This window comes from Chiloscyllium plagiosum, chromosome 23, assembly GCF_004010195.1.
Source record: "Chiloscyllium plagiosum isolate BGI_BamShark_2017 chromosome 23, ASM401019v2, whole genome shotgun sequence".
In the NCBI taxonomy this organism is placed as follows: Eukaryota; Metazoa; Chordata; class Chondrichthyes; order Orectolobiformes; family Hemiscylliidae; genus Chiloscyllium; species Chiloscyllium plagiosum.
The window spans coordinates 57,870,494-57,895,244 of record NC_057732.1 but is presented as its reverse complement, the minus strand read 5'-3'; the positions used below and the strand labels follow the sequence as shown (position 1 = coordinate 57,895,244).

Here is a 24,751-nt window from a genome sequence, read left to right as displayed (position 1 = left end):
ACTCGATCGGTCGACTAGCCTTCCTTCCATTCCTATGTCTTATGGTCTTAACTCACAAAGTTCTTTTGAGAGCTCTTTCCAAATCCATAATCTCTACCACATACAAGGATGAGGGCAAACAGACACACAGAAAAATCACCAACTGCAAGTTCCCTTCCAAGCTACACACCAATCTCATTTGAAACCATATCATTGTTCCTTGACGGTTTCTAAGCCAAAATCCTGGAATTCCCTCCCTGATAGTAGTGTAAACATCTCGAGGACTGCAAAAGCTCGAGAAGGCAGCTCACCACTACCTTCTCCAGGGCAGTGAGGGATGATCAAAAATCTTGGCCTAGCCAGCAATGTCCAAATCTTGTGAATGAATATAGAGAGTCTGTGGTGTTTCTTTATGGTTGTGCTAGAAATAAAAAGGGAACAGTTCTCTTTTGTGATTTAAACTAGAAGTTGCCTTCAAAAATACTGTTTCGTCAAAAGTGCTTTTCAACTTAAACTACAATAAAAGTCTGAAAATGTGAAAACTCATTATAATGCTTTTCTGCAAAACGTACTAGCAATTTTAAAGCACCGATGAGATAAATGGGATGATGGTAGTATGGTAACAAAATCAGTTAAGAGATAGAGAAAACATGGTGTAGCAGTGAACTGTTGTTTGAATGAAAACGTGCATTGGTGTCCTGAGGGTTTGTTTTGGCTCTTTTTGATATTAAAAACTTGAACTTGGGTATTTAGGGGAGAATTGTTTCAGGATTTGGTACCTATTTGCTCTGCTGTCTATATTTGCCCTTGAAGTGAGTGGCTGTGAGGGTATGCAATTGGAGTCATAGGCCAGGCTAGATACCGGATTTCTTTTCATAAAGGAAGGACTAAATGAATACCTGTTTACGAGGTAGTAGGGGTCAGATTGATGGAATGATCTGTAAAATTCTGATTTCAATGTTTCTGTTGTATCTTCACAGGAAACTTTACTTAGAGAAGAAACTGCCCAATGGTAAGAGAAATGTTTGTCTCATACATCCATCAAAGTGAGACTTTATTGAAATATCAGCAGTCAACCTTCCTCGGCGTTTCCTAATTATTGTACAGTTTTCATGCTTAGCTTCAGTGAGTAATCAGTAATTAGTCACCTATAATTTTCCCAAGAGCTCTCTGCTAAAATATCTTCACTTAATTTTTAGAATGTCTGTAATACTCTCAGGCCAAAGCAGTAAGTCCTGAATGTAACCTTCCAAGCAATAGGTTGAGTGCATTTTTTCTTATCTCATACTAGTTACAACACTAATATCACATCAGCACTGTTGTATTCTCAATCAGGATGGTCACCCAAAAAATATGAACCCCAGAGGATTGGATTGAAGTATTTCATTTGTGAATTGCTTTACCTGCTGTTCAAAAGATTTCAGTATTCTACTACTTGTTGAATAGTAAGCAGAAGACTAATGCTGTGGTTTGAAATCATAAGCCACGAACTATCCTGAATCTCATTGACTCCTACATTTTGAGTTGTCTTAAAGTAAATGTAAAGTTGAATGAGAACTGTGCAGCAATGTTTCTGGTTTTCCACTCAGATTGGTTGCTGACAACTACATAACCCATAATACCAGATCAGCCAAAACAAAACAAATATCTTGAGCATATTGCAAGATAAAGCTAAATGTTCTGAATGTGATTTATTTACAGAGGTGTGTGTCTTTGGTGAGATTGACTTACTTGACAAGTTTTCCCCACGAGGATACTGACTGACTCAGTATTGAACCAGGGCTCAAGTATACTCCAAAGATTAGTGACATGGTGGTCAGCCCCTGCTGACTGGAGATGGAGTGCCATGTTGCAGAAGCTGTCACTGAGGAAGCAAGGCCCACAAATGAGCAGAGCAGTCCCTTCACCAATGTGCTCACCATTTATTGTTTCTGTTCCTTTACAGGGTGCCAAACGCTTTTACTCCAATCTGTAAATATTCTCCGTAAGTACATCTCCATCCTTGATCTGCTGATCAGCTGGATGAGACCCCATCATGTGATGTATAGCTTAGACAGTTGGGAATATCGACAGGCCAAGGTAAATGGAACTAACAATATATACTGTTTGATAATCAGATTCCTGGTGATTTTGCCTGATTGCATCTTTCCAAAACAAAAACAAGTCTAAAATAATAGGCATTAGGATGTAGGCTCAAACAATGCCTGGGTTATGATTGCATCTAAATGTCTAATTCCCAGTTCTGTTGAAATATCAAGTAACTCTGACAACCCTAACCCTAACTGCACCCATCTCCTCCTCCTGTGAATTTATGGGAATTTCCATGAATGTTGTAGCTGGTTATGGACAATCTCATGGGAGGCCTGAGAGATTCAGAACCCCAATTTACTCTGGGCTGTAATCCCCAGAATGCTTTCTGCAGCTAGTAAAGATGATATAGTTCACAAGTAAACTGAATAGCACAATTCAAAAAAACCAGTCCTTATTTAAGCTCCAAAGAAATTGTTTATATCCAGTGTAGTCTAGTAAGGATAATGGCAGTAAATTATACTTGTCCTAGGAGTAGTTGGTGAGACAGAATGTGGGTTAGGTGCACAGTAAAATTCCCTCTATACTGAGATGTTAGTAAACCTTCACTTTATATTGATGTTTCCACAATGGTGCCGGATAGAAATCATTGTTGTGATCGCTTATGCTAATTTTGTTGATATTCTGACTGCTATGATCTCTTTTACGACAGACTAATTGTTGTTTTAATCTTTTTGCAGAGAGCCATGTATTGTCATCAGAGCCAGCTACTCTGGTTCCGTCATCTCTACCTATACTTTTCCCGTTACATGTTTATAAACACTTTCCATTTAATGTCACAGTGAACATTTGATAACAACTCCCAACTATTATGTATCATCAAGTTCCTGAAGTGGTGTTCTGGAAGACCCTCCTGTCTGGAAATTGTATTAAAGACTGGGTGAAAATATATCAACAAACCTTTCATGGAATTATTTAGAAATATGATGGCAATTAAAATGGAGGTGAAAATTTTAGTTGTTGGCTCCTGTAATTGTGATGATTTTTTTTGGATAATTGAACAAATTTATTTGTATCTAAGTAATTAATAGTCTGGTTGAGAATTGCACAGGAGCTAAGGTTTAGCTAATAACGACCAGACACTACCAAAGACCTTTAATGCAGCTGGTAATTGGATTATTTAACATAAATAAATTGTACAGATTATATTAATTGGGAAACATGAAGAAAAACATAAATTGAGTGGGTTTTTGGCCTGCTTTCTGATACAAACTGATATTGACTATTTGATCATTATAGTTACAGAAAGTATAATGAAACAAAGCAAGTCAAAGTGTTCAGGAAGAAAATTCTCTCTCTCCCATCTCCTTGAGTGCTGTGTGCACCATTCCATCAGATATAGTCCAGTAGCCAAATGATCTATCTCTCAGTATTTGTGGCACTGTTTCTGTCTGTACAGATTCACAGTAAGACCCATTAGCTTCTTGAGGCCTTGCACTCTCATTATCCATCAACAAAAATTGATTGGGTCAATCAACTCATGACAGACAAGGCCATCCTTCGTCTTACACTGGTTTAATCGTACACCTTTCAATAGCTTTCACTACATCGGCAGCCAGACTACCTCTATCCTGCAATTTACCTGGGATGACTGAAACTTTATAACTTATTTCAATTTAATAATAATTACATGACGAAGGTTGCAGTATTTTAAAATAGGTGAGGTTCTGTTGTCCATGTCAGAGTGTCTGTGACTGTTTTTAATCTGGCTTTGGTGTTCATAAGTAGCTGTCATGATCTCAGTGCTCATTGGGGCTGGGTTTTACCAAAAGGGAAAGAGCTTACTTAAATACAATGAGTGGCCTGCCATGACCTATTTATTCATCACTAGCTCCCTCACTTTGGCCAGCCAGCCTGGCCCTAGCTTAGATTATGACTTAGACAAATTCTGAATGGTCTTGTGCTCCTTCATGCTCTTCTCCCAGTTCTTGCCATTGAACTCTTCAATAGTGATGCTGTTCACAGTACCTTCATCCAGGCAGTGAGCCATCACACCTACAGATAGAAAATACAGCTGATTCAGTAAATTAAGTAATAAATAATTGTGAACAAGAGTGATGGAGAAGTATAATACATGCAAATCCTTTTAGACAAGGACAGAGCTACAGTGAAGAGACAAGAAAAACGTGTAAGGTGCACGTTTGGTCATGTCAGAAATTATTGCTAGATTTTTTTTCATACGGGGATGTGGGCATTGTGGGCTCAGCCAGCATTTGTCTACTCCCCAGTCAGGAGACTAGCAGCAGCACCCAAGCCTCAACCCCCAACATTGCTCACTGCCCCCAAACTGCCTTTGTGGGGTAATTCTCCAAATAGCGCGCGCACACAACGTTTTACTGGAACTTTGACTGGTTCCACGTTTGCCCTGTACAGGACAATGTTGGAGAGATTATCTGGGGACAGGATTTAGGGTACAACTTCTGTAGAACGCCAGGGAGTGTGTGGGGAGAGAGAGGGTGGGAGGTCAGTCATTTGGAGACGGTGCCAGTTTAATCACTGTAAACCAAAGATGCGATGACTATTGGAAACATGTCTTTGATTTAATGTTTCTATCAGCACCTCGGGATCTCCTTCAGATAATCCAATTTTCGGATAATTGAGGCTCCTCTGTATTTCTTATTGCTGTATTGCTTATGCCCGAAACGTCAATTCTCCTTCTGCTTTGATGCTGCCTGACCTGCTGCGCTTTTCCAGCAACACATTTTTGAGCTTTGGCCTCTGTATTTGCCCACTCAGCTAGTCTGTCCAAGTCACTCTACAGCCTCCTGGGAGCTTCCTCACAGCACACACTACCTCTCAGATAGTGTCCTCTGCAAATTTGGAACTCATGCATTCAGTTCCTTCATTCAAATTGTTTATATATATTGTGTACAGCTGGAGTCCCAGCACTGAAACCTGTGATATCCCACCCATCACTGCCTTCACTCTGAAAATGATTCCAAATCTGTGCTTCCTCTCTCCAGTTCTCTATCCACGTCAATATATTACCTCTGATATGATGAGCTTTGATTTTGCTTACTACTCTCGTCTGTGGGATCTTGTCAAAAGCCTTCTGAAAATCCAGGTACACAACATTCACTGTTTCACCCTGATCCACTCTACTGGTCATATCCTCAAATAATTCCAGAAGATTTATCAAGCATGATGTTCCTTTAGTGAATCCATGCTGACTTGGATGGATTCTGTCACTGCTTTCCAAATGTTCAGTTATTCCATCCTTAAAGACTGACTCCAGCATTTTTCCCCATCTCTAATGTGAGGCTAACCACCCTCGAATTCTCCATTTTCTCCCCCTCCTTTCTTTAGAAAAGTGGGGTTACGTTACTGATCCTCCAGTGCATTGCAATTCTTCCAAAGTCTATAGAATGCTGGAAAATGATCACCAATGTATCTGCTATTTCTGGAGCCACTTAAGTACTGTGGGATGTAGAGCATCAGGCCCTGGGGTTCATCGGGTTTTAATCCTATCAACTTCCCCAATACCATTTTCTGACTAATAAGGATCTCCTTCATTTCTTCTTGCTTGACCCTCTATCCCTTAGCATTTCCAGCAGGTTATTTGTGTCTTCCTCAGTAAAGACTGATCCAATGTATTTTTTTCAATTTGTGTGCCATTCCTTTATTGTCCATTATGAATTCACTTATTCTAACTGTGAGACCTACATTTGTTTTCATCAGTCTTTTTCACTTCAGAAAGGAGAAGCGTCTTTGCACAGAATTGTGAAGCTGGAACTCATGTTCAGGGTTTATGGGTGAAAGAGAAACTAAGTCAATATTAAGATTTAGATTGAAGAGTTGATGTAGGAAAATAGATACATCATAAGTAGCTATGATTAGGATTATTTGTTTATATAGACGGTAAACACTGGCACACACTGAGCTGAAGGATCACTTGTATGATCCTCCTGGACCTTGAATGTCTGATGGGAAAGTGCTAATCTATACATAGACTTCAATTAGAGTTTCAAAAGTATCTGATATGAACAAAATGTTAAGATTATACAGTTCTTGCTGAATTGACATGCACATCTGTAATGATATAATTTGCCTACCGTATCCATCAGGGTTGGAACGAGGGGTGTAGAAACTTTGCACACCACATGTTTTGCAGAAAGTATGTTTTGCTACCTTTGTGTTGAATGTATAAACAGTTAAGTTATCAGCTCCCTACAAAAGAAAGATCAGTCCAACTAAGTTCAAGACCTTGCAATAACCAATTAAATATTAATAATGTTTCACTTAAGTTTCAAATCAAAAATTAAAACGCAAGACAATTTGAACACACTTGAGTTAACTGTTTGGTGTACCTTGTCAGAAGCATAAAGCAATTTGCACTTCCTTACATCACAGAAGCATAAAATAATAACCAGTAACAGAATTCTGGAAACTCAGCATCTCTGGCAGCATCTATGGAGAGAGTGGCAGACTTTATGTTTCGAGTCCAGTATGACTCTTCTTCCATCATTCAGTATTTTGCTTTTATTTGAATAATTTTCAGCATCTGCCACGGAAACTAGCATATGCCAATAGTTTTACCATGTAACATCACATTTCTGTTTCAAAATGTTCAGATGCCCTGTTGTTGGCTTGTTATGGTAAGGAGAAGCTAAGCTATATAAGATGATATGGTCCCATATTCACACCCGAATTGTTGTTGAACCAGGACACAGGTTTAGATCTGAAAAATGTGTTGCTGGAAAAGTGCAACAGGTTTAGATGGCAAACAATGAAAGGAGTCTTGAATGGATAATGAAAGCCATCATGGACATGTTGGATCAAATGGTCTGTTTCTATTATGTCATCAACATCTTGTTATTGTCAACATTAACAAGAATTTAAGTCACAGTGTGATAGCATACTCTGCATTCACCTGGATAAGTCCAGCCATAGTGGCACTTTGAAGCTGAAGGTGAACACAATGGAGGACAGTGCTTATTCAACTTTTCTGACATAACACGGAAATTGGTGGAATTGTGGATAGAGAGGAAGACTGTCAAAGGATACAGCAGGATATTAATTCTGTGGAAAGTTGGGCAGAGAAATGACATGGAGCTTACCCAGACATGTGTGAGGTGATGCATTTTGGGAGATCAAATACAAGAGGAAAGTATACAGTAAATGACAGAACCCTTCAAATGAAATACAGAGGAATCTTGGTGTGCAAGTGTACAGCTCCCTGAAAGTGGCAGAGCATTGAGTGTAAAAGTTGCCAAGTTGTGTTGCAGCTGTAGAAGACTTTAGTTAGCCATATTTGGAGTACTGTGTGCAGTTGTGGTCACCACAGTATCGGTGGATCTGAACGCTTTGGAGAGGGTGCAAAAGAAGTTTACCAGGATGTTGCCCAGATTGGAATGTATTAGTGAGAACAAGAGGTTAGACACACTTGATCTATTTTCGCTAGAGTGTTCGAGGATCGGGGGGTAACCTATAGATATAAAATTGAGAGATGTGAATAGTTGGAATCTTTTTCCAAGGTTGGAAATATCAAATACTCGGGGACATGCGTTTAAGATGAGAGGGAGAAAGTTTAAGGGAGATGTGTGAAGCAAGTTTTTTTTTAAGCAGAGGATGGTAGGTGCCTGGAATGCACGGCCAGGGGAAGCGATAAAAGCAGATACAATAGAAAATAATTAAAAGGCATTTAGACAGACATGAACAGGGCAAGGAATAGTGGGACACAGAGCTTGTGCACACAGTCAGGATTAGTTTAGAATGACATGATGTGGTTAGTTTAGACATGGTGAGCTGAAGGCCCTGTTCCTGTATTGCACTGTTCTATGTTCTGTCCCTGAACCTATAGTCACCATGAGCGCACTGTGATTGTAGTGTGTACGGTTTATTACATTGCCAACAACATTCCAAATCATTTCTTTACTATATTTAGATTAAATATTGCCCAATACCATATGGAAGCACAATCAGCATACACACAGCAATGATCACAATTTTAACAGCATGATGTTTGTAACTTGTTTGAGTTTTTTGAGATCAGGATTGCTGAAGGTAATGTAGTTTTCCATGGATTTCCAAAAGACATTTGATCATGTGCCACAGAATAGGTTTGTCAGCAAACTTACAAGTTCATTGAATAAAAAGGAAAGTAGCTGCATTAATACAAAATTGGCTGAGTGACAAAGAGTAGTTTTTATTTGGACATTAAGAAATATACAGTGGAGCACCTTCAGTGATTGATGTTAGGGCCACTGTTTCTCTTGATACGTACTGTTGACCTAGGAACCTGGGTAAACCCTCATTCATCAGTCAGTGACAATGTATATGCAAGTGCAGCAAACAATAAGGAAGACAAAAGGTCAGTTGGCCTTCATGCAAGACTATGACTAGGAGTTCAAGGTTGCAGGACGGCTAATAGGATAGTTAAGAAATCATATGGGACACTTGGAGGTGTAGTGGACAGTGAAGAAGGTTACCTCAGAGTACAGTAGGACCTTGATCAGATGGGCCAAGGAGTGACAGATGGAGTTTAATTTAGATAAATGTGAGATAATGTGTTTTGGAAAGGCAAATCAGGGCTGGACTAACACACTTAATGGTATGGGCCTGAAAATTGTTCCTAAACAAAGAGACCTCTGGGTGCAGGTGCATAGTTCTGTGAAAGTAGAGTCACAGGTAGATAGGCTAGTAAAGAAGGCAGTTGGTACGCTTGCCTTTATTGGTCACTGCATTGACTATAGGAATTGGGAGGTCATGTTGCAGCTGTATAGGAAATTGGTTAGGCCAATTTTTGGAATACTGTGTGCAATTCTGGTCTCCCTGCTCTAGGAAGGATGTTATGAAATTCGAAACGATTCAGAAAGTTGGAGGGCTTGAGCTTTAGGGAGAGGCTGGGGCTATTTTCTCTGGAGCATCGCAGGCTGAGGGGTGACCTATTAGAGGTTTATAAAATAATGAGAGGCATGGATAGAGTAAATAGACAAGGTCTTTTCCCAGGGGTGGGGGGTCTAAAGCTAGGTTTAAAGTGAGAAGAAAAAGATTTAAAAGGGACCTTAGAGGCAAATTTTCACGCAGAAGGTATTGCATGTATAGAATGAGCTGCCAGAGGAAGTGGTGGAAGCTGGCACAATTACAACATTTAAAAGGTATCTGGATGGGTACATGAATAAGAAGGGCTTGGAGGGCTTTGGGCTAAATGCTGGCAAATGGGACTAGATTTATTTAGGACATCTGTCGGCATGGACAAGTTGGACCAAAGGGTCTGTTTCCGTGCTGTACATCCCTATGACTCGCCTTTATCAGTCGAGTTATATTACACAAATGGGCAGGTAAAGTGGATTAGCCAAGCAAAATGCAGAGTTGCAGGGATAGCATGGAGGCTGGGTCTGAGTGAGAAGCTCTTTGGAGGGACGGTGCAGACTCAATGGGCTGAATATCCTCTTTCCACACTGTAGGGATTCTGTAAGAGCAAGGTCATGTTGGATCTGTACAGAACTTTGGTTAAGCCACATCTGGAGTACTGTGTGCAGTTCTGGTCACCACACTATAGGAAGGATGTGATTGCACTGGCGGGGGTGTAAAGTATATGTTGGAGCATTTCAGTTGTGAAGAGCAGCTGGATAAGCTCAGTTTGTTTTTCTTTAGAGCAGAGAAGGCTGAAGGAATCCTGATTAAGATGTTTAAGATTATGAGGGGCATGGACAGGGTGAATAGAAAGCAGCTGTTCCCTCAGTTGAAGGATCAATAACGAGGCATAATTTAGAACATAGAACAATACAGCACAGAACAGACCCTTTAGCCCTCGATGTTGCGCCAACCTGTGAACTATTCTCAGCTTGTCCCCCTACACTAGCCCAAAATCATCCATGTACTTATTTAAGGATTTTTTAAATCTCCCTAATGTGGCTGAGTTGACTACATTAGTATTCCACGCCCTTACCACTCTCTGCATAAAGAACCTGCCTCTGACATCTGTCTTAAATCTATCACCCCTCAATTTGTAGTTATGCCCTCTCGTACAAGCTGACGTCATCATCCTAGGAAAAAGACTTTCACTGTCAACCCTATCTAATCCTCTGATCATCTTGTATGTTTCTATCAAATCCCTTCTTAGCCTTCTTCTTGCCAATGAGAGCAGGTTCAAGTCTCTCAGTCTTTCCTCATAAGACCTTCCCTCCAGACCAGGAATCATCCTAGTAAATCTCTTCTGCAACTTTTCCAATGCTTCCACAACCTTCCCAAAATATGGCAACTAGAACTGTACACAATATTCCAAGTGTGGCTGCACTAGCGTTTTATATGGTTGCAGCATGATATTGTGGCTCCGGAACTCAATCCCTCTACGAATGAAACCTAACACACCATATGCCTTCTTAAGAGCACTATCAACCTGGGTGGCAACTTTCAGGGATCTATGTACATGGACACCAAGATCCCTCTGCACATCCACACTACCAAGAATCTTTCCATTGACCCAGTACTCTGCCTTCCTGTTATTCTTCCCAAGGTGGATCACCTCACATTTAGCAGCATTGAACTCCATTTGCTACATCTCAGCCCAATCCTGCAGTTTATCCAAGTCCCCCTGCAACCTGTAACATTCTTCCAAATGTCCACTATTACACCGACTTTAGCGTCATCTGCAAATTTACTAATCCATCCACCTATGCCTGCGTCTCAAGTCATTTATAAAAAATGACAAACAGCAGTGGTCCCAAAACAGATCCTTATGGCACTCCACTAGTAACCGGACTCCAGGCTGAATATTTTCCATCAACCACCACTCGCTGCCTTCTTTCAGAAAGCCAGTTTCCAATACAAACTGCTAAATCACCCTCAATGCCATGCCTCTGCGTTTTCTCCAACAGCTTACCATGTGGAACCTTATCAAAGGCTTTACTGAAGTCCATGTATACCACGTCAACTGCCCTACCCTCATCTACATGCTTGGTCACCTCAAAATACTCAATGAGGTTTGTGAGACACGATCTGCTCTTGATGAAGCCATGTTGACTACCTGAAATCAAATTGTTGCTTGCAAGATGATTATCAATCTTATCTCTTCTAGTCCTTTCCAAAACCTTTCCTACAATATAAGTAAGGCTCACTGGGTCATCTCTACTGCCCTTCTGGAGGGCACAACATTTGCAATCCTCCAGTCCTTAGGTACTAAACCTGTAGACAATGACGATTCAAATATCAAAGCCAAAGGCTCTGCTATCTCCTCCCTAGCTTCCCAGAGAACCCTCGGATAAATCCCATCAGGCCCAGGGGACTTGTCTACTTTCACTCCTTCTAGAATTGATAACACTTGTTCGTAACTAACCTCGGTCCTTTCTAGTCTAATATCTCGTACCTCATTCTTCTCCTCTACAATATTCTCGATTTCCTGAGTGAAAATCGATGAGAAATGTTTGTTTAGCACTTCTCCGATCTCCACAGGATCCACACTCAATTTCCCACTTCTGTCTTTGACTGGCCTTATTCCTATCCTAGTCATCCTTTTATTCCTCATATACCAATAGAAAGCTTTAGGGTTCACCTTTATTCTATTTGCTAAAGACTGCTCGTGTCCTCTCTTTGCTCTTCTTAACTCTCTCTTTAAATACTTCCTAGCTGATCTGTGACTCTCCATCGCTTCATCTGAACCACCTTGCCTCATCAACACATAAGCTTCCTACTGCTTAACAAGAGATGCAATTTCTGTAGTAAACCATGGCTTCCTTACCTTATCACTTCCTCCCTGCCTGACAGGGACATATACCTATCAAGGACACGCAATGTCTGTTTCTTAAACCAGCTCCACATACCCATTGTCTGCATCCCCTGCATTTTGCTATCCCATTCTATGCATCCTAATTCTTGCCTAATCGCATTATAATTGCCCTTGCCCCATCAATACCTCTTGACCTGTGGCATGTAGCTATCCCTTTCCATCGCTAAACTAAACGTAACTGAATTATGGTCACTCTCTCCAAAGTGCTCACCTACAATTAAATCAAACACCTGGCCTAGTTCATCACCAAGCACCAGATCCTGTGTGGCCTCCCCTCTTGTTGGCTCTTCGACATACTTGGTCAGGAAACCCGCCTGTACACGTTGGACAAAAACTGAACCATCCGACGTACTAGAGTTATAGCATTTCCAATCAATGTTGGGGAAGTTAAAGTCCCCTGTAATGATCACCCTGTTCCTTTCACTCTGACCCAGAATAGCTTTGCTAATCCTCTCCTCCATCTCTCTGGAACTCTGTGGAGGCCTATAAAACAATCCAAGCAGTGTGACCTCTCCTCTCCTGTTTCTAACCTCAGCCCACACTACCTCAGTAGACGAGTCCTCGTCAAAAGTTCTCTCAGCCACTGTTATACTATCCTTGACTAACGAGGCCACACCTCCCCCTCTTTTACCGCCTTACCTGCCCTTAATGAAAGATCTAAATCCTGGAACCTGCAACATCCATTCCTCACCCTGCTCTATCCATGTCTCCGAAATGGCCACAATGTCGAAGAAGGGCTTATGCCCGAAACGTCGATTCTCCTGTTCCTTGGATGCTGCCTGACCTGCTGCGCTTTTCCAGCAACATATTTTCAGCTCTGATCTCCAGCATCTGCAGTCCTCACTTTCTCCACAATGTCGAAGTCCCAGGTACCTATCATCCATGCTGCAATCTCACCTACCTTATTTCGGATACTTCTGGCGTTGAAGTAGACATACTTCAAACCAGTTTGCTGTCTGCCAGCACATTCCTGTGACACTGAAATCCTGTCCCTGTCCTCCCTACTCTCATCCTCCTGTGCACTGCAACTACACCTCAGGTTCCCATCCCCCTGCTGAGCTAGTTTAAACCTACCAGAATAGCACCAGCAAATTTCCCACCCAGAATATTAGTACACCTCTGGTTCAAGTGAAGACCATCCTGTTTGTACAGGTCCCACCTTCCCCAAAATGAGCCCCAATTATCCAAGTACCTGAAACCCTCCCTCCTGCACCATCCTTGCACCTGCGTGTTCAGCTGATATCTCTCCCTATTCCTTGCCTCGCTATCACGTGGTACGGGTAACAAACCAGAGATAACAACTCTGTTTGTTCTAGCTCTCAGCTTCCACCCTAGTTCCCTGAAATCCTGCCTTACATCCCTATCCCTCTTTCTGTGTGTTTGGTACCTACATGGACCACGACTTGAGGCTGGTCACCCTCTCCCTTCAGGACCCCAAAGATACGATCTGAGACATCACGGACCCTAGCACCTGAGAGGCAACACACCAACTGAGTCGTGTTCGTTCCCAACAAACCTTCTACCTGAGCCTCTAACTATTGAGTCCCCAATGACGAACACTCTCCTCCTTCCCTTCTGTGCAACAGGGACAGGCTCTGTGCCAGGGGCCTGGACCTCACTGCATACTCCTGGTAAGTCATCCCCCTCAACAGTATCCAAAACGGTATACATGTTTTTCAGGAGAATGACCACAGGGGATCTGTCCACTGACTGTCTTTTCCCCCTTTGAACAGTCACCCAGCTTTCTTCATGGCTAGGAGTAATTACTTCCAAGTTTGTGAGAAGATTTGTAGCTCGGGTGCTCGTTGTTGTGGTTCTGTTCGCCGAGCTGGGAATTTGTGTTGCAGACATTTCTCCCCTGTCTAGGTGACATCCGTAGTGCTTGGGAGCCTCCTGTGAAGCACTTCTGTGATGTTTCCTCCGGCATTTATAGTGATTTGTATCTGCCGCTTCTGGTTGTCAGTTCCAGCTGTCCGCTGCAGTGACCGGTATATTGGGTCCATGTCGACACAATAAACACATCGACCTGGACCCAATATACCGGCCACTGCAGCGGACAGCTGGAACTGACAACCGGAAGCGGCAGATACAAATCACTATAAATGCTGGAGGAAACATCACAGAAGTGCTTCACAGGAGGCTCCCAAGCACTGAGGATGTCACCTAGACAGGGGACGAAATGTCTGCAACACAAATTCCCAGCTCGGCGAACAGAACCACAACAGTAACTACTTCCCTGTAACTCTCATCTATCACAGACTCTGCCTCCCGAATGATCCAAAGTTCATCCAGCTTCTGCTCCAATTCCCTAACATGGCCTTGGAGGAGCAAGAGTTGGGTGCACTTCCTGCAGATGTACTTGGATGGGACACTAATGGTGTCCCTCACCTCAAACATCATGCAGGAGGAACCTTGCTCTCCCTGTACTGCCATCCCTGTTACTCCCCTTAATAGAAAGTAAGAAAGAAGAGACGCTTAGCTGATTTGTCTCTAGTCTTTAAGGTTAGAGGAGGTGGTTGGGTGGGAGGCTCTACAATTTTAAGCTGAAAGACAGGAGATTTAGAAGGGATTTGGTGAAATTCTTTTTCACCCAGAGAGTGATGGATGTCTTGAATGCACTGCCTGAGAAGCTAGGTGTGAGTGGTAACCTTACAACTCCTAGAAAATACTTAGATTAGCACTTGAAATATCCTAACGTTTAAAGCTATGGGCCTACGGGACGTTTGGTTGCTATGTTTTCACAACATTTCAAATTTAACCAAATCAATCAATTTAAATTATACTCCAGGATACATAATAGTGGAAGATGCGTCTAGTATAGGTTTAGTGTCACTTTAGCGGTACAGACTTGATAATGGCAAATGACCTCTTCTATACTGTATAGTTTAGCATTGCTAAAGACCGAATAGAGTTTCAACTTTTTGACGCAGCTTACCTTGAGGAGTCTGAATTGGGAGGCTGGAACGATGAATGCTTTAATCTGTTTCCTTGTACAGATACTGCAACTGAAATTTAAAAAAAATCATTTTGTCATAATAGTAGAAGTTTCACTGGATCACAAAAGTGTTACGGTGCAGAAGGAAGCCATTCGGTCCATCATGTCTGCACCAATTTGTTAAAAGAGCATGATTACCTTGTATTAATATCCTGCTTTTCTTCTCCATAACTTTGCAAATAATTTTTCTCCAAATAATCATTCAAGACCTTCTTCTTTTTTGAACCTGCATCTACCGTACTTCTGGGAAATGCATTTCATAACATCCCTACTCAGTGAGAAAATGCTTTTCTTCACTTCACCCTTGCTTCTTTTATACATCACTTTAAATGTATGCCGTCTTGTTCCTTTTCTCCCTATCTACTCTATCCAGTCCATTCATGATTTTGAAAATCCCTATCAAATCTTCTCTCCAGCTGCCTTCTCTCCAAGGAGAACAGTCCCAACTTCTCATTACTGAAGTTCCTTGTCCCTGGAACCATTGTTGTAAATCACTTCTGCACTCTCCAATGCATTCACACCTTCCTATACTGTAGCACCCACAGCTGTATACTATACTCCAGCTGAGGTCTCACCAAGTGTCTTGTATAAGTTCATTATCACATCCTTGCTCTTGTACTCCAGGTAACTCCAAGATGATGGCAGCAGAGTAGGCAGCGTCTGGGCTCAGCCTGGGGCATGTCCCTTCCATTCACTTATCTTTTGTTCCTTTTCTTTTTTAATTTTTTAAACTTTTTTTTAACCTACCTTGTCTTGTGAAGAGAGCAGCAGCACTATGGTAGATGAGGGCCTGGAGCAGGACGGACAACGGTTCAGAGCAGGTTAGCCATGGGTCGGTGGGTCCAAGCCAAGTAGGGCAGTCAGTGGTCATGGGGCCAAAGCAAAGCAGCCGGCGGGCTGGTGGCCCAGATGGGTTGGCTAGTGGACTGGGGCCCCGTGTGGTCAGCCTGTCAAGATTTTGAGCCAGTTATTGCAGGGAGAGTGAGATCACGTATAGAAAGTCCACAGCATGAAGATACTGCAGGGTATAGAAAGACTGTAATGTTTATCTTTAAACTTTATTTCTCCATCTTCCTAATTTATACTATGAAGAACTATAATGTAGAATTCTTAGCTTTTCTCTTTATTTCTCTAGTTTTGTACCTTATCTACTTTAGTACCTAAGATGGTACTTTGTGTGGCAACATTGTATACATTTCACTGTACTTCTGTACTTTATACTTGACAACAAACCTAATTTTAATTTTACTCGCTTCTCTCTCCACATTTCCTGCCATTTTTAATAATCTGTGCACATACACATCCAGGGTCCCTCTGCTGCTGCACTCTTTTTTGTATTGTCTTTCAAAGTAGAAGATACAATTCTATGTTCTTCCTACCAAAATAGATCATCTCACACTTGCCTGCATTGAAACTCAGATGCCACTTAGCTGTCCACTAATTTGTCTCTGTCATTCTTGGAGTTCTCACAATTACAATTCTTCCAAGGTTTGTGTTATCTGAAATTTTGAAATTATCCCCTGTACAACAATGCAAATCATTAATATCAGGCAAAGCAAAGGTCCCAGTATGGACCCCTGGGAAACTCCACCACAAACCTTCCTCCAGTCCAAAAAACATCCATTGACTATGATTGTTTCCTATCACTCAGCCAATTTTGTATCTATGTTGTTACTGACCCTTTTATACCCTAACCTATGATTATCTTCACAGGTCTGTTGTGTGGAACTGTAGCAAACACATCCTGAAACTCTATGTGCACCTCATCAGTAGAGTTACCTTCATCAACCTTTTCTGTTGCCTCTTCAAAAACTCCAGCAGGTCCCTATTAGATAGCTCATATTTCTGTGCTAACTGATCAAAGGATATCATTGTATCTCCCTCAGATAAATCGCCCATGCAAGACACACCCCTAGCTGCCCAATGTTTGAATCCTGAATCTTTCATCCCCAGTTGAAAACCTCGCATTCCCACAATAGGTGTAAAAGAAGGTATTTTGCCAATATTGCTTTCCCTCTGCTGAATTGCCCTCCATGCTTTAAAAGTATTGATAACTATTGGGTTATGGCAATATTCCTTAACTGTCCTCATTTTGTCCAAAAACAGCAAGCTATTAAGGGGAAACCTTGCCTGGGAGGCTTTGATATCTAACTATATTGAAAGAGGGTCCCCACAAGCCCAATCATTCACATATGATAAAAGCAAGCTTAGTTGGTAGCTTTTAATGTCCAGAAGGTCCATTTTCCCCCCCAATCTGTGAGGCAGTTGTAGTTTAGCTAATTTAATGAGGTGCTGCTTACGATGCCAAATAAAGGAGCTGAACCAGCCAGTCTCCTGAATGTTTGTTTATTGAAAATCAGGGGGAGCATCCGTATGGAGTATAGCAAACGGGGGAGAATATTCATCTTAATAAGCGCTATCCGACCCAACCACGAGTCCGGAAGCGCCTCCCATCTTTGAAGGTCTTGTTTGATTTTGTCAAATAATTGAACAAAATTGCCTTTGAACAGCCAATCCAGAACTGGAGTAATGAATATGCCCAAATACACATACCCCCCTGTGACCACTTAAATGGGAATCGATATTCACCCTCAAAACCCAGCTCCTTCCCAAGACCACCCATACGCATAGCCTCTGATTTTGCAAAATTAAACTTGTACCCGGAAAAAGCTCCAAACGCGCAGATACATTGTATCAGGCAAGGCACCGAAACTGCTGGATTTGACAAAAAATTAGGACATTATCTGCATACAATGAAATCTTATGTAATTTTGACCCCACCTCTGAAGCTGATATATTGGGATCCCCACGAATGGCCTCCACCAATGGTTCAATCACCAACGTAAAAAGCAGTGGTGAAAGGAGACAGCCCTGCTGGCTGCCCCTAAAAATATTAAAATTGCTGGATCGCACCCCACTTGTGGTGACCACAGCGAGAGGGTCACTAAAGAGAATCTTTACCCATCTTATAAAGACTTAGCCCAAGCCAAACTGCTCCACAGTATAGAAAAAGTACAGTCACTCAACTCTGTCAAATGCCTTCTCTGCATCTAGAGAAATCACCAATCCCTGTACTGACTGTTGCTGACGTGCTTGAATTACATTAAGCAGCCTTCTAACATTATCGGAAGATCTGTGGCACTTTATGAAGCCCGTCTGATCCTCTTTAATAATAGAAGGTAACAGTCTCCAACCTTAACGCAAGAGTCTTAGAGAGGATTTTAAAGTCCACATTTAGGAGTGCAATGGGCCTGTATGAAGCACAGTCCTCCGGGACCATCCTTTTTTAAGAATAAGTGAAATACTAGCCTGTCTCAGAGATAACGGGAGACAATCATGGCTGTATGAGCCATTAAACATGTTGAGTATCAGGCCTGACAATATGTTTATAAATTCCTTATAGAATTCGCTGGGAAGTCGTAAGGACCGGGAACCTTTCCATTCTTAAGTTGGTTCACAGCCTTCTGCACCTCTTGCTCTGATAAGGGTACGTTGAGAAAAGACTCTGGTTCGGGAGTCACACCCGGGAACTCCAGATCCTTAAAAAGAAAGACTCCATTTTGGCCGGCCCCTCCTCGCAACCCTCAGATTGGTATAATTTAGAGAAAAATCTCTGGAATGCCGCATTAATCTTTTTGGAGTCACATGTTAGGTTCCCAGACTCTTCCTTAATCGCCGTAACGGCTTGAGGGGCACTCCTTTTCCTGGTGAGATATGCTAAGTATTTGCCTGGCCTGTCACCACATTCATAAAACCTTTGCTTTGGAGAAGTAAGTTCCTTCTTTGCTGTCTGCGTGAGCACGGAATTCAATGCAGACCGCAGCGCCAAAATCCTCTAGCCTGACCAACGAGGGCCTTCTAGCTTGCCTTCAACCGTGCTTTGAGGAGACGTTGCTGCTCACCCTTCTCACACTTCCTACTGGCAGAGTAAGAAATAACTAACCCCCTGACATAGGCTTTGGCAGTTTCCCCCAGGATGAATGGGTTACTCACTGAGCCTGAGTTAATGTCTAGGAATGCCCGAAATTCCGTAGAGAAGTACTCCACAAAATTATCCTTGACAATAAAGGGATCCATTTGACAGTGCCTCAAACCCACTGTAATGTCCTTAATCTTAACCAACAGGTACATTGGAGTGTGATTGGAGATGGTAATATTACCAATCGTACAAGATCCCATCAAGTCCAAGGTTGCCAAGGGGGTCAGAAAAAAAAAATAATCAATCCTAGTGTGACATCTGGGCAGACTGGAAAACAAACGTAAAATCCCTAGAGTGGAGATGCCTCCAGACATCCACCAACCCTAACTCCACACACAGATCCACTAATTGTTTAGTTTGTACAGAGGGTATTTGTGGGGGGCCTTTGGGCAACCTGTTTACTGTGGGATCCATGAGACAGTTAAAATCTCCCCCTATAATGATATGCTGGGACTAGAGACTGATCAGTTTAGAGAATGCATCTACCATAAATTTGAGGGGATGGGCCAGATGGCAATAAACATTTAAAACACAAATTCTTCCCAATTTATCAGGGCTTTGAGAATTACAAACCTCCCGTGCATGTCTTTAAAACACTCTAGAAACTTAAATGGGAGATTCCTCCTAACCAATATAGCCATTCCCCTATTTCTGGTATCAAAAGATGAAAAGTAAACCCGATCAAAGCCATTCTGCTGCAGTTTCAAATGCTCCCCATCATCCAAGTGTGTCTCCTGTAACAAAGCAATATCCACCTTCTCCTTTCTAAAGACTCAAAAGTACCTTCTTCCTCTTAATTGGTGAGTGACTCCCCTTGATATTCCAGCTACACCGTTTAATCCATTCTTTAGCCATAACTTTTTGCAATAACATTTAAATTCCAGAGAGGAAGAACTCGAACCACACATCACCAAGCCTTAGTGTCACAAGATCCATTGAACATAAAAACTACATAAACTAAAACCACTAAATTTAACAAACCTAAAAGCTATCAAGGTTATATATAACAAAAACCAAGAAACAAACCAACATATAAAGTGCCAATGGCGCTAAATAGGGAAACTCACTTCCTACCCATCCCAAAATCCAATTTCCCATCCCACTGCCAAGACTGCAACCCAGGCATTTAAATATCTGAACCGGGCATAAATTGCCCATAAGCAGGCATCTAGCCCTCCCAACCATTTTCCCTTCTCCCAGCTAGAGCAGCAGCACAAATACACATCGCAATCGCCACCAAACAGTTTAAACCAGATTATTAGCAATTAAAAAGAGGAAAAGAAAGCCCCAACTGGACTTAGTCTGCTTTTTAAAGAAAAAAACAACACATACCCAAACAACACTACTATTTGTACATACTAAATTGTTCAGATTAGGTTAATTTGTCCGCAGAGTCTCTTGCCTTCTTCGATGTGTCAAAGAGATGTATGGATACACCTAAGGTGAGCCAAAGCACCACCGGAGACCTCAGAGTATTGGATACCAAACTCTCTCAGTCTTCTCTTGACACCATCATAGGATGTTCTTTTCTGGTTCACTGCCGCTGAGAAGTCTTGGAAGAACATGATCTTAGAGCCTTCGGATCATTCCCCTGGATTCTGGAACCTTCCACAATTCTCTCCTTATCTGTATAAATGATGAAACTGCACCAAGAGAGGGCGTTGACCCAGACCTGATCTCCATGCCGTGACCCAGTGAGCACTCAATCTTCAAGCCTCTCATTCCAGCCTCCAAGTTATGGAATTTCAGCAACCAGTCCTCCGCCAGCCACTCACCTTCATTACCCTCTGGCATACCGATGATCTGAATATTTTTTCTCCTGCCTCTGTTCTCAAGATCATCCACTTGATCATGCAAATTATGGACCTGCGTTTCCAGGGCTTGGATCCTATCCTTGGAGGAACTTATATCAGCTTCTATCACTGGGACTCTGTGTTCTACGTCATCTGTCCTGTTTTACAGGTCTCCCAGCTGCAGATAGAGATCGGGGCCAGCTTCTCTCTGCTTACCCAACATCTTGCAAGATTTCACAAGGTCCTTCACCGGGACCTGGAAGGTAATCGAGTCAGAGGATCCTGCAGACTGGGCCATGGGCCCAGCCATGGACACTCCTCCTCCCTTCTTCGGCATCTCTGGATGGCAAAAAACACAGGCAAGTTGATTTTTTCAGTTTCCTGGGACTCCATGACCTTTCCAGAGTCCCAGGATATCCCAATGGTCCAGGTTGGACAGGTTAGAAGTTCGTCCCACTTGTGCTGTGGTGTGGAGTTCTGCCATGCAATCGCCACATTTTGGATCGCCCCGATATTTTTTCTTTAAATAGAGGAAGTTGGAAGTTCTCTGTCACGCATACTTTAACAGATCACAAGATGAGGTGAGCTTTTCTGGACGTTTGGTTTAATTAGCAGAGGGGTTCACCGTCATGTTATAGCATTAGTTAAATATGATTTTCCCTTTAGAAATCCACACTGACTCTTCCTAATCAACGCAATTTTTTTCCCTATGTGACTACAAATTCTATCCCAAATAGTTGATTCTAAAAGTTTCCCGACTATTCAACTTAAACTGACTGATCTGGAATTGCTAGAATGATCCTTAACAACCTTTCTTGAACAAGACTGTACAGTTTGCAATTTTCTAGTCTTCAGGCACCTCCACTGAGTCCAGGAAAGTTAGAGGCCTGTGCTCCCGCAATTTCCATTCTCACCTCCTTCAAAATTCTTGGATACTCATCAAAGCCTGGTGCCTTGTCAACTTTAGGTACCACAGTCCATCCAACACTTTTATCTTATCAGTTTTGAACTGTTCTTGGAACTATTACAACTATTACAACTCCTCTATTACCATGACCAAGGTAGCATCACTCTCTTTGCTAAAGTCAGATGCAAACTCCTCATTTAACATCTCAGCCATGTCTCCTGCCTCCAGGTGTAGATCTGCTTTTTGATCCTCAATAGGGCTAATCTTCCTTTTACCACTCTTTTGCTATCTATATGGCCACGGAAGACTTTGTGACATGTCTTTATACTGGCTGCCAGTCTTTTCTCTTACTTTTGTTTCTCTTTTTAATTTCCCTTCGGAGACTTCAATATTCCTTTTAATTTTATTTTCTAATTGACACCTGCCATAAACACATTTTTTCTTAATCTTAACTTCTATCTCCTTTGTCATTCAGGGTTAGTTGTTCTATCTTTCCCATTTGACACAACATACCTTTGTTTGTACCTAACCATCTCCTTTTTAAAGGTAGCTAATTGTTCAAATATGGTTTGTCCCAGCAACCTCTCATTCCAGTCAATGTTACCAGCTCCATTTTTGCTACATTGAAGTCTGCTCTCCACAAATTGATTTTTCTCACTCTGCATTGTTGCATGTTATTCTCCATCATCAGCCTGAATCTGATGATACAATGATCATTGTCTCCTAAATGCTCCCCATTAACACTTGATCAAGTTGGCCCAACTCATTTCCAAGAATGAGTTACAACTCTGCATCCTTTCTTAAAACATTCTGCAGATGGAAGTTCTCCTGCATGTAATTCAGGAATACTTTCTCCACACTGCCCCTAACTATAAGTATCCCAGTCCTATGTTTGGATAACTGAAGTCTCCCTTAAGCTTATGACACAAAAAGGGACCATTTGCACTTGGCCAGCTATCGTTTTTGGAAATTATCTTAAATCTTTGTCTTCTGACTCTGCTTCCATATATCCTTTTATTTAGTAGTTTCTTTTTATTAATTCTGCCCTTATCAGTATTTTATGAAAGACAAGATATAGCCTCCTTAATTTTATACTCTTCCACCATTAATGTAGCTGAGGATCCTGTATTGCTGTAGACTGTTGCAGGAATGAGATTGGAAATTTGATGATGGAGAGAGACAGAGTTAACAGTGCAGAGGGACCTGGGTGCCATCATTACTGAATCACAGAAAACTAGCATGCAGGTACAACAAATAAAAAAGAAAGCAAATGCAATGTTGGCTTTTCTAGCTAAGGGAATATATTATTAAAGTAAGCAAGTATTGTTGCAACTATACAAGGCATTGGTGAACCAGACTTGGAGTATTGTGCATCTTTTTGGTCCACTTATTTAAAGAAAAATGTAGTGGCGTTGAAGGCAGTTCAGAGGAGGTTCATTAGACTGATCCTAGGGATGACGGGTTTGTCATATGAAGAGAGATTGAACAGTTTAGGCCTATACTCTCTGGAATTTAGAAGACTGAGGTGAGATCAAGTGGAGGTATTCAAGATGATTGCTACAAATTGAAGAGTGATAGATTTAACACAGATGTCAGAGGCAGGTTCTTTACTCAGAGTGGTAAGAGCGTGGAATGCCCTGCCTGCCAGTGTTGTTAACTGAGCAACATTTGGAGATTTAAACAATCCTTGGATAAGCACATGGATGATGATAATGGGATAGTGTAGGAGGATGGGGCTTAGATTAGTTCACAGGCTGTCGCAATATCAAGGGCCAAAGGGTCTGTTCTGCGCTGTATTGTTCTATGTTCTATGATAAAAGGTGTGGATAAAAAAGAAATGAGGTAGATGCTTCCTCTTGTGGGAATTCTAGGATGAGAGGTGATAGTCTTAGGATAAGGGGTAGCAAATTTAAAACAGAGTTGAGAAGAAAATACTTCCAAAGGATTGTGAATATGTGGAAATCACTACCCAAATGTGCAGTGGATGCTGGGACAGTAAGTAAATTTTAAGGAAGACAGTAAGTAAATTTTAAGGAAGAGTTAGACATATTTTTATTTGGTCATGAGTTGAAGGGATATGGATACAAGGCAGGAAAATGGGGGTGAGGAGCGTATCAGCCATGATCGAATGGTGGAACAGATTCAATGGGCCAAATGGCCTAATTCTGCTCCTATATCTTATCAATTTATTAATGTTTCAAGTCATCAGAACTTTGTCGCTGGATTCAAAACATTAACTTCTTTTCTCTCTACAGATGCTGCAAGACCAGCTGATTTCTCCAGTAGTGTGTTTTTGCACCATCCCTGTTGAGACTCTGAGTGAACTGGATATTAATAATGTGCATCTGCTAAGGTCTTCCAGCCATACAAGCTATCGCTCCACTGTTGAGCACATTCTCAAGTCTGGTCACCCCAGCAGAGCAGCCTTCTCCTCTGCCAAATACTGAAAACTCTACTCCTGACAGGGGAGAACTACAGTGAAGGTGACTGTGTCCAAGTGGAAACCTTGGTCAGAAGAACATAAGAACTAGGTGCAGGGGTAGGCCTTCTGGCCTTTTGAGCCTGCTCTGCCATTCAATGGGATCATGACTAATCATTTCATGGCCTCAGCTCCACCTACCCACCCTCTCACTATAACCCTTAATTCTTTTACCGTTCAAAATATTATCTAACGTAGCTTTAAAAACATTCAATGAGGATGCCGCAACTACATCACTGGGCAGGGAATTCCACAGATTCACAACCCTCTGGGTGAAAACATTCCTTGTCAATTCAGTCCTAAATCTGATCCCCCTAATTTTGAGGCTATGCCCGCCTGATCCGCTTTCACCTGCCAGCTTTCGCAGCTGCACTGGCACCACCCCCCACCTTTTCCTCCGCTACATCGATGACTGTATCGGCGCTGCCACAAGGAGGTTGAACAGTTTATCCACTTTACCAACACCTTCCACCCTGACCTCAAATTTACCTGGAACGTCTCAGACTCCTCCCTCCCCTTCCTAGATCTTTCCATTTCTATCTCGGGCGACCGAATCAACATGGACATTTACCATAAACCGACTGTCCGACTCCCACAGCTACTAGACTACACCTCCTCCCACCCTGCGCCCTGTAAAAACGCCATCCCATATTCCCAATTCCTTCATCTCCGCCGCATCTGCTCCTAGGAGGACCAGTTCCAATACCGTACAACCCAGATGGCCTCCTTCTTCAAAGACCGCAATTTCCCCCCAGACATGATCGACAATGCCCTCCACCGCATCTCCTCCACTTCCCGCTCCTC

At 42.0% G+C, this 24,751-nt stretch overlaps 2 protein-coding genes across 3 annotated transcripts in view; one reads left to right on the top strand and one right to left on the bottom strand.

The window, feature by feature from the left end:
• The window catches only part of pigl (phosphatidylinositol glycan anchor biosynthesis, class L), a 79,935-nt gene extending 76,912 nt beyond the window's left edge, over positions 1–3,023 (top strand). The window contains exons 5-7 of one of the 2 annotated variants that reach the window (XM_043714226.1): positions 960–991; positions 1,925–1,963; positions 2,748–3,023. In XM_043714226.1, coding sequence (XP_043570161.1) covers positions 960–991; positions 1,925–1,963; positions 2,748–2,860 — 184 coding nt within the window. In that variant the 3' untranslated portion in view covers positions 2,861–3,023. Of the gene's footprint in view, positions 1–959; positions 992–1,924; positions 2,059–2,747 lie in introns of both variants that reach the window. The other variant, XM_043714225.1, reaches the window with a different exon arrangement.
• A 122-nt stretch (positions 3,024–3,145) lies between these two features.
• cenpv (centromere protein V) overlaps positions 3,146–24,751 on the bottom strand; it is a 63,010-nt gene continuing 41,404 nt past the window's right edge. Inside the window, exons 3-5 of the mRNA XM_043714227.1 lie at positions 14,730–14,799; positions 6,120–6,234; positions 3,146–4,062 (exon numbers count right to left, since the gene is read on the bottom strand). Coding sequence (XP_043570162.1) covers positions 3,938–4,062; positions 6,120–6,234; positions 14,730–14,799 — 310 coding nt within the window. The 3' untranslated portion in view covers positions 3,146–3,937. The remainder of the gene's footprint in view (positions 4,063–6,119; positions 6,235–14,729; positions 14,800–24,751) is intronic.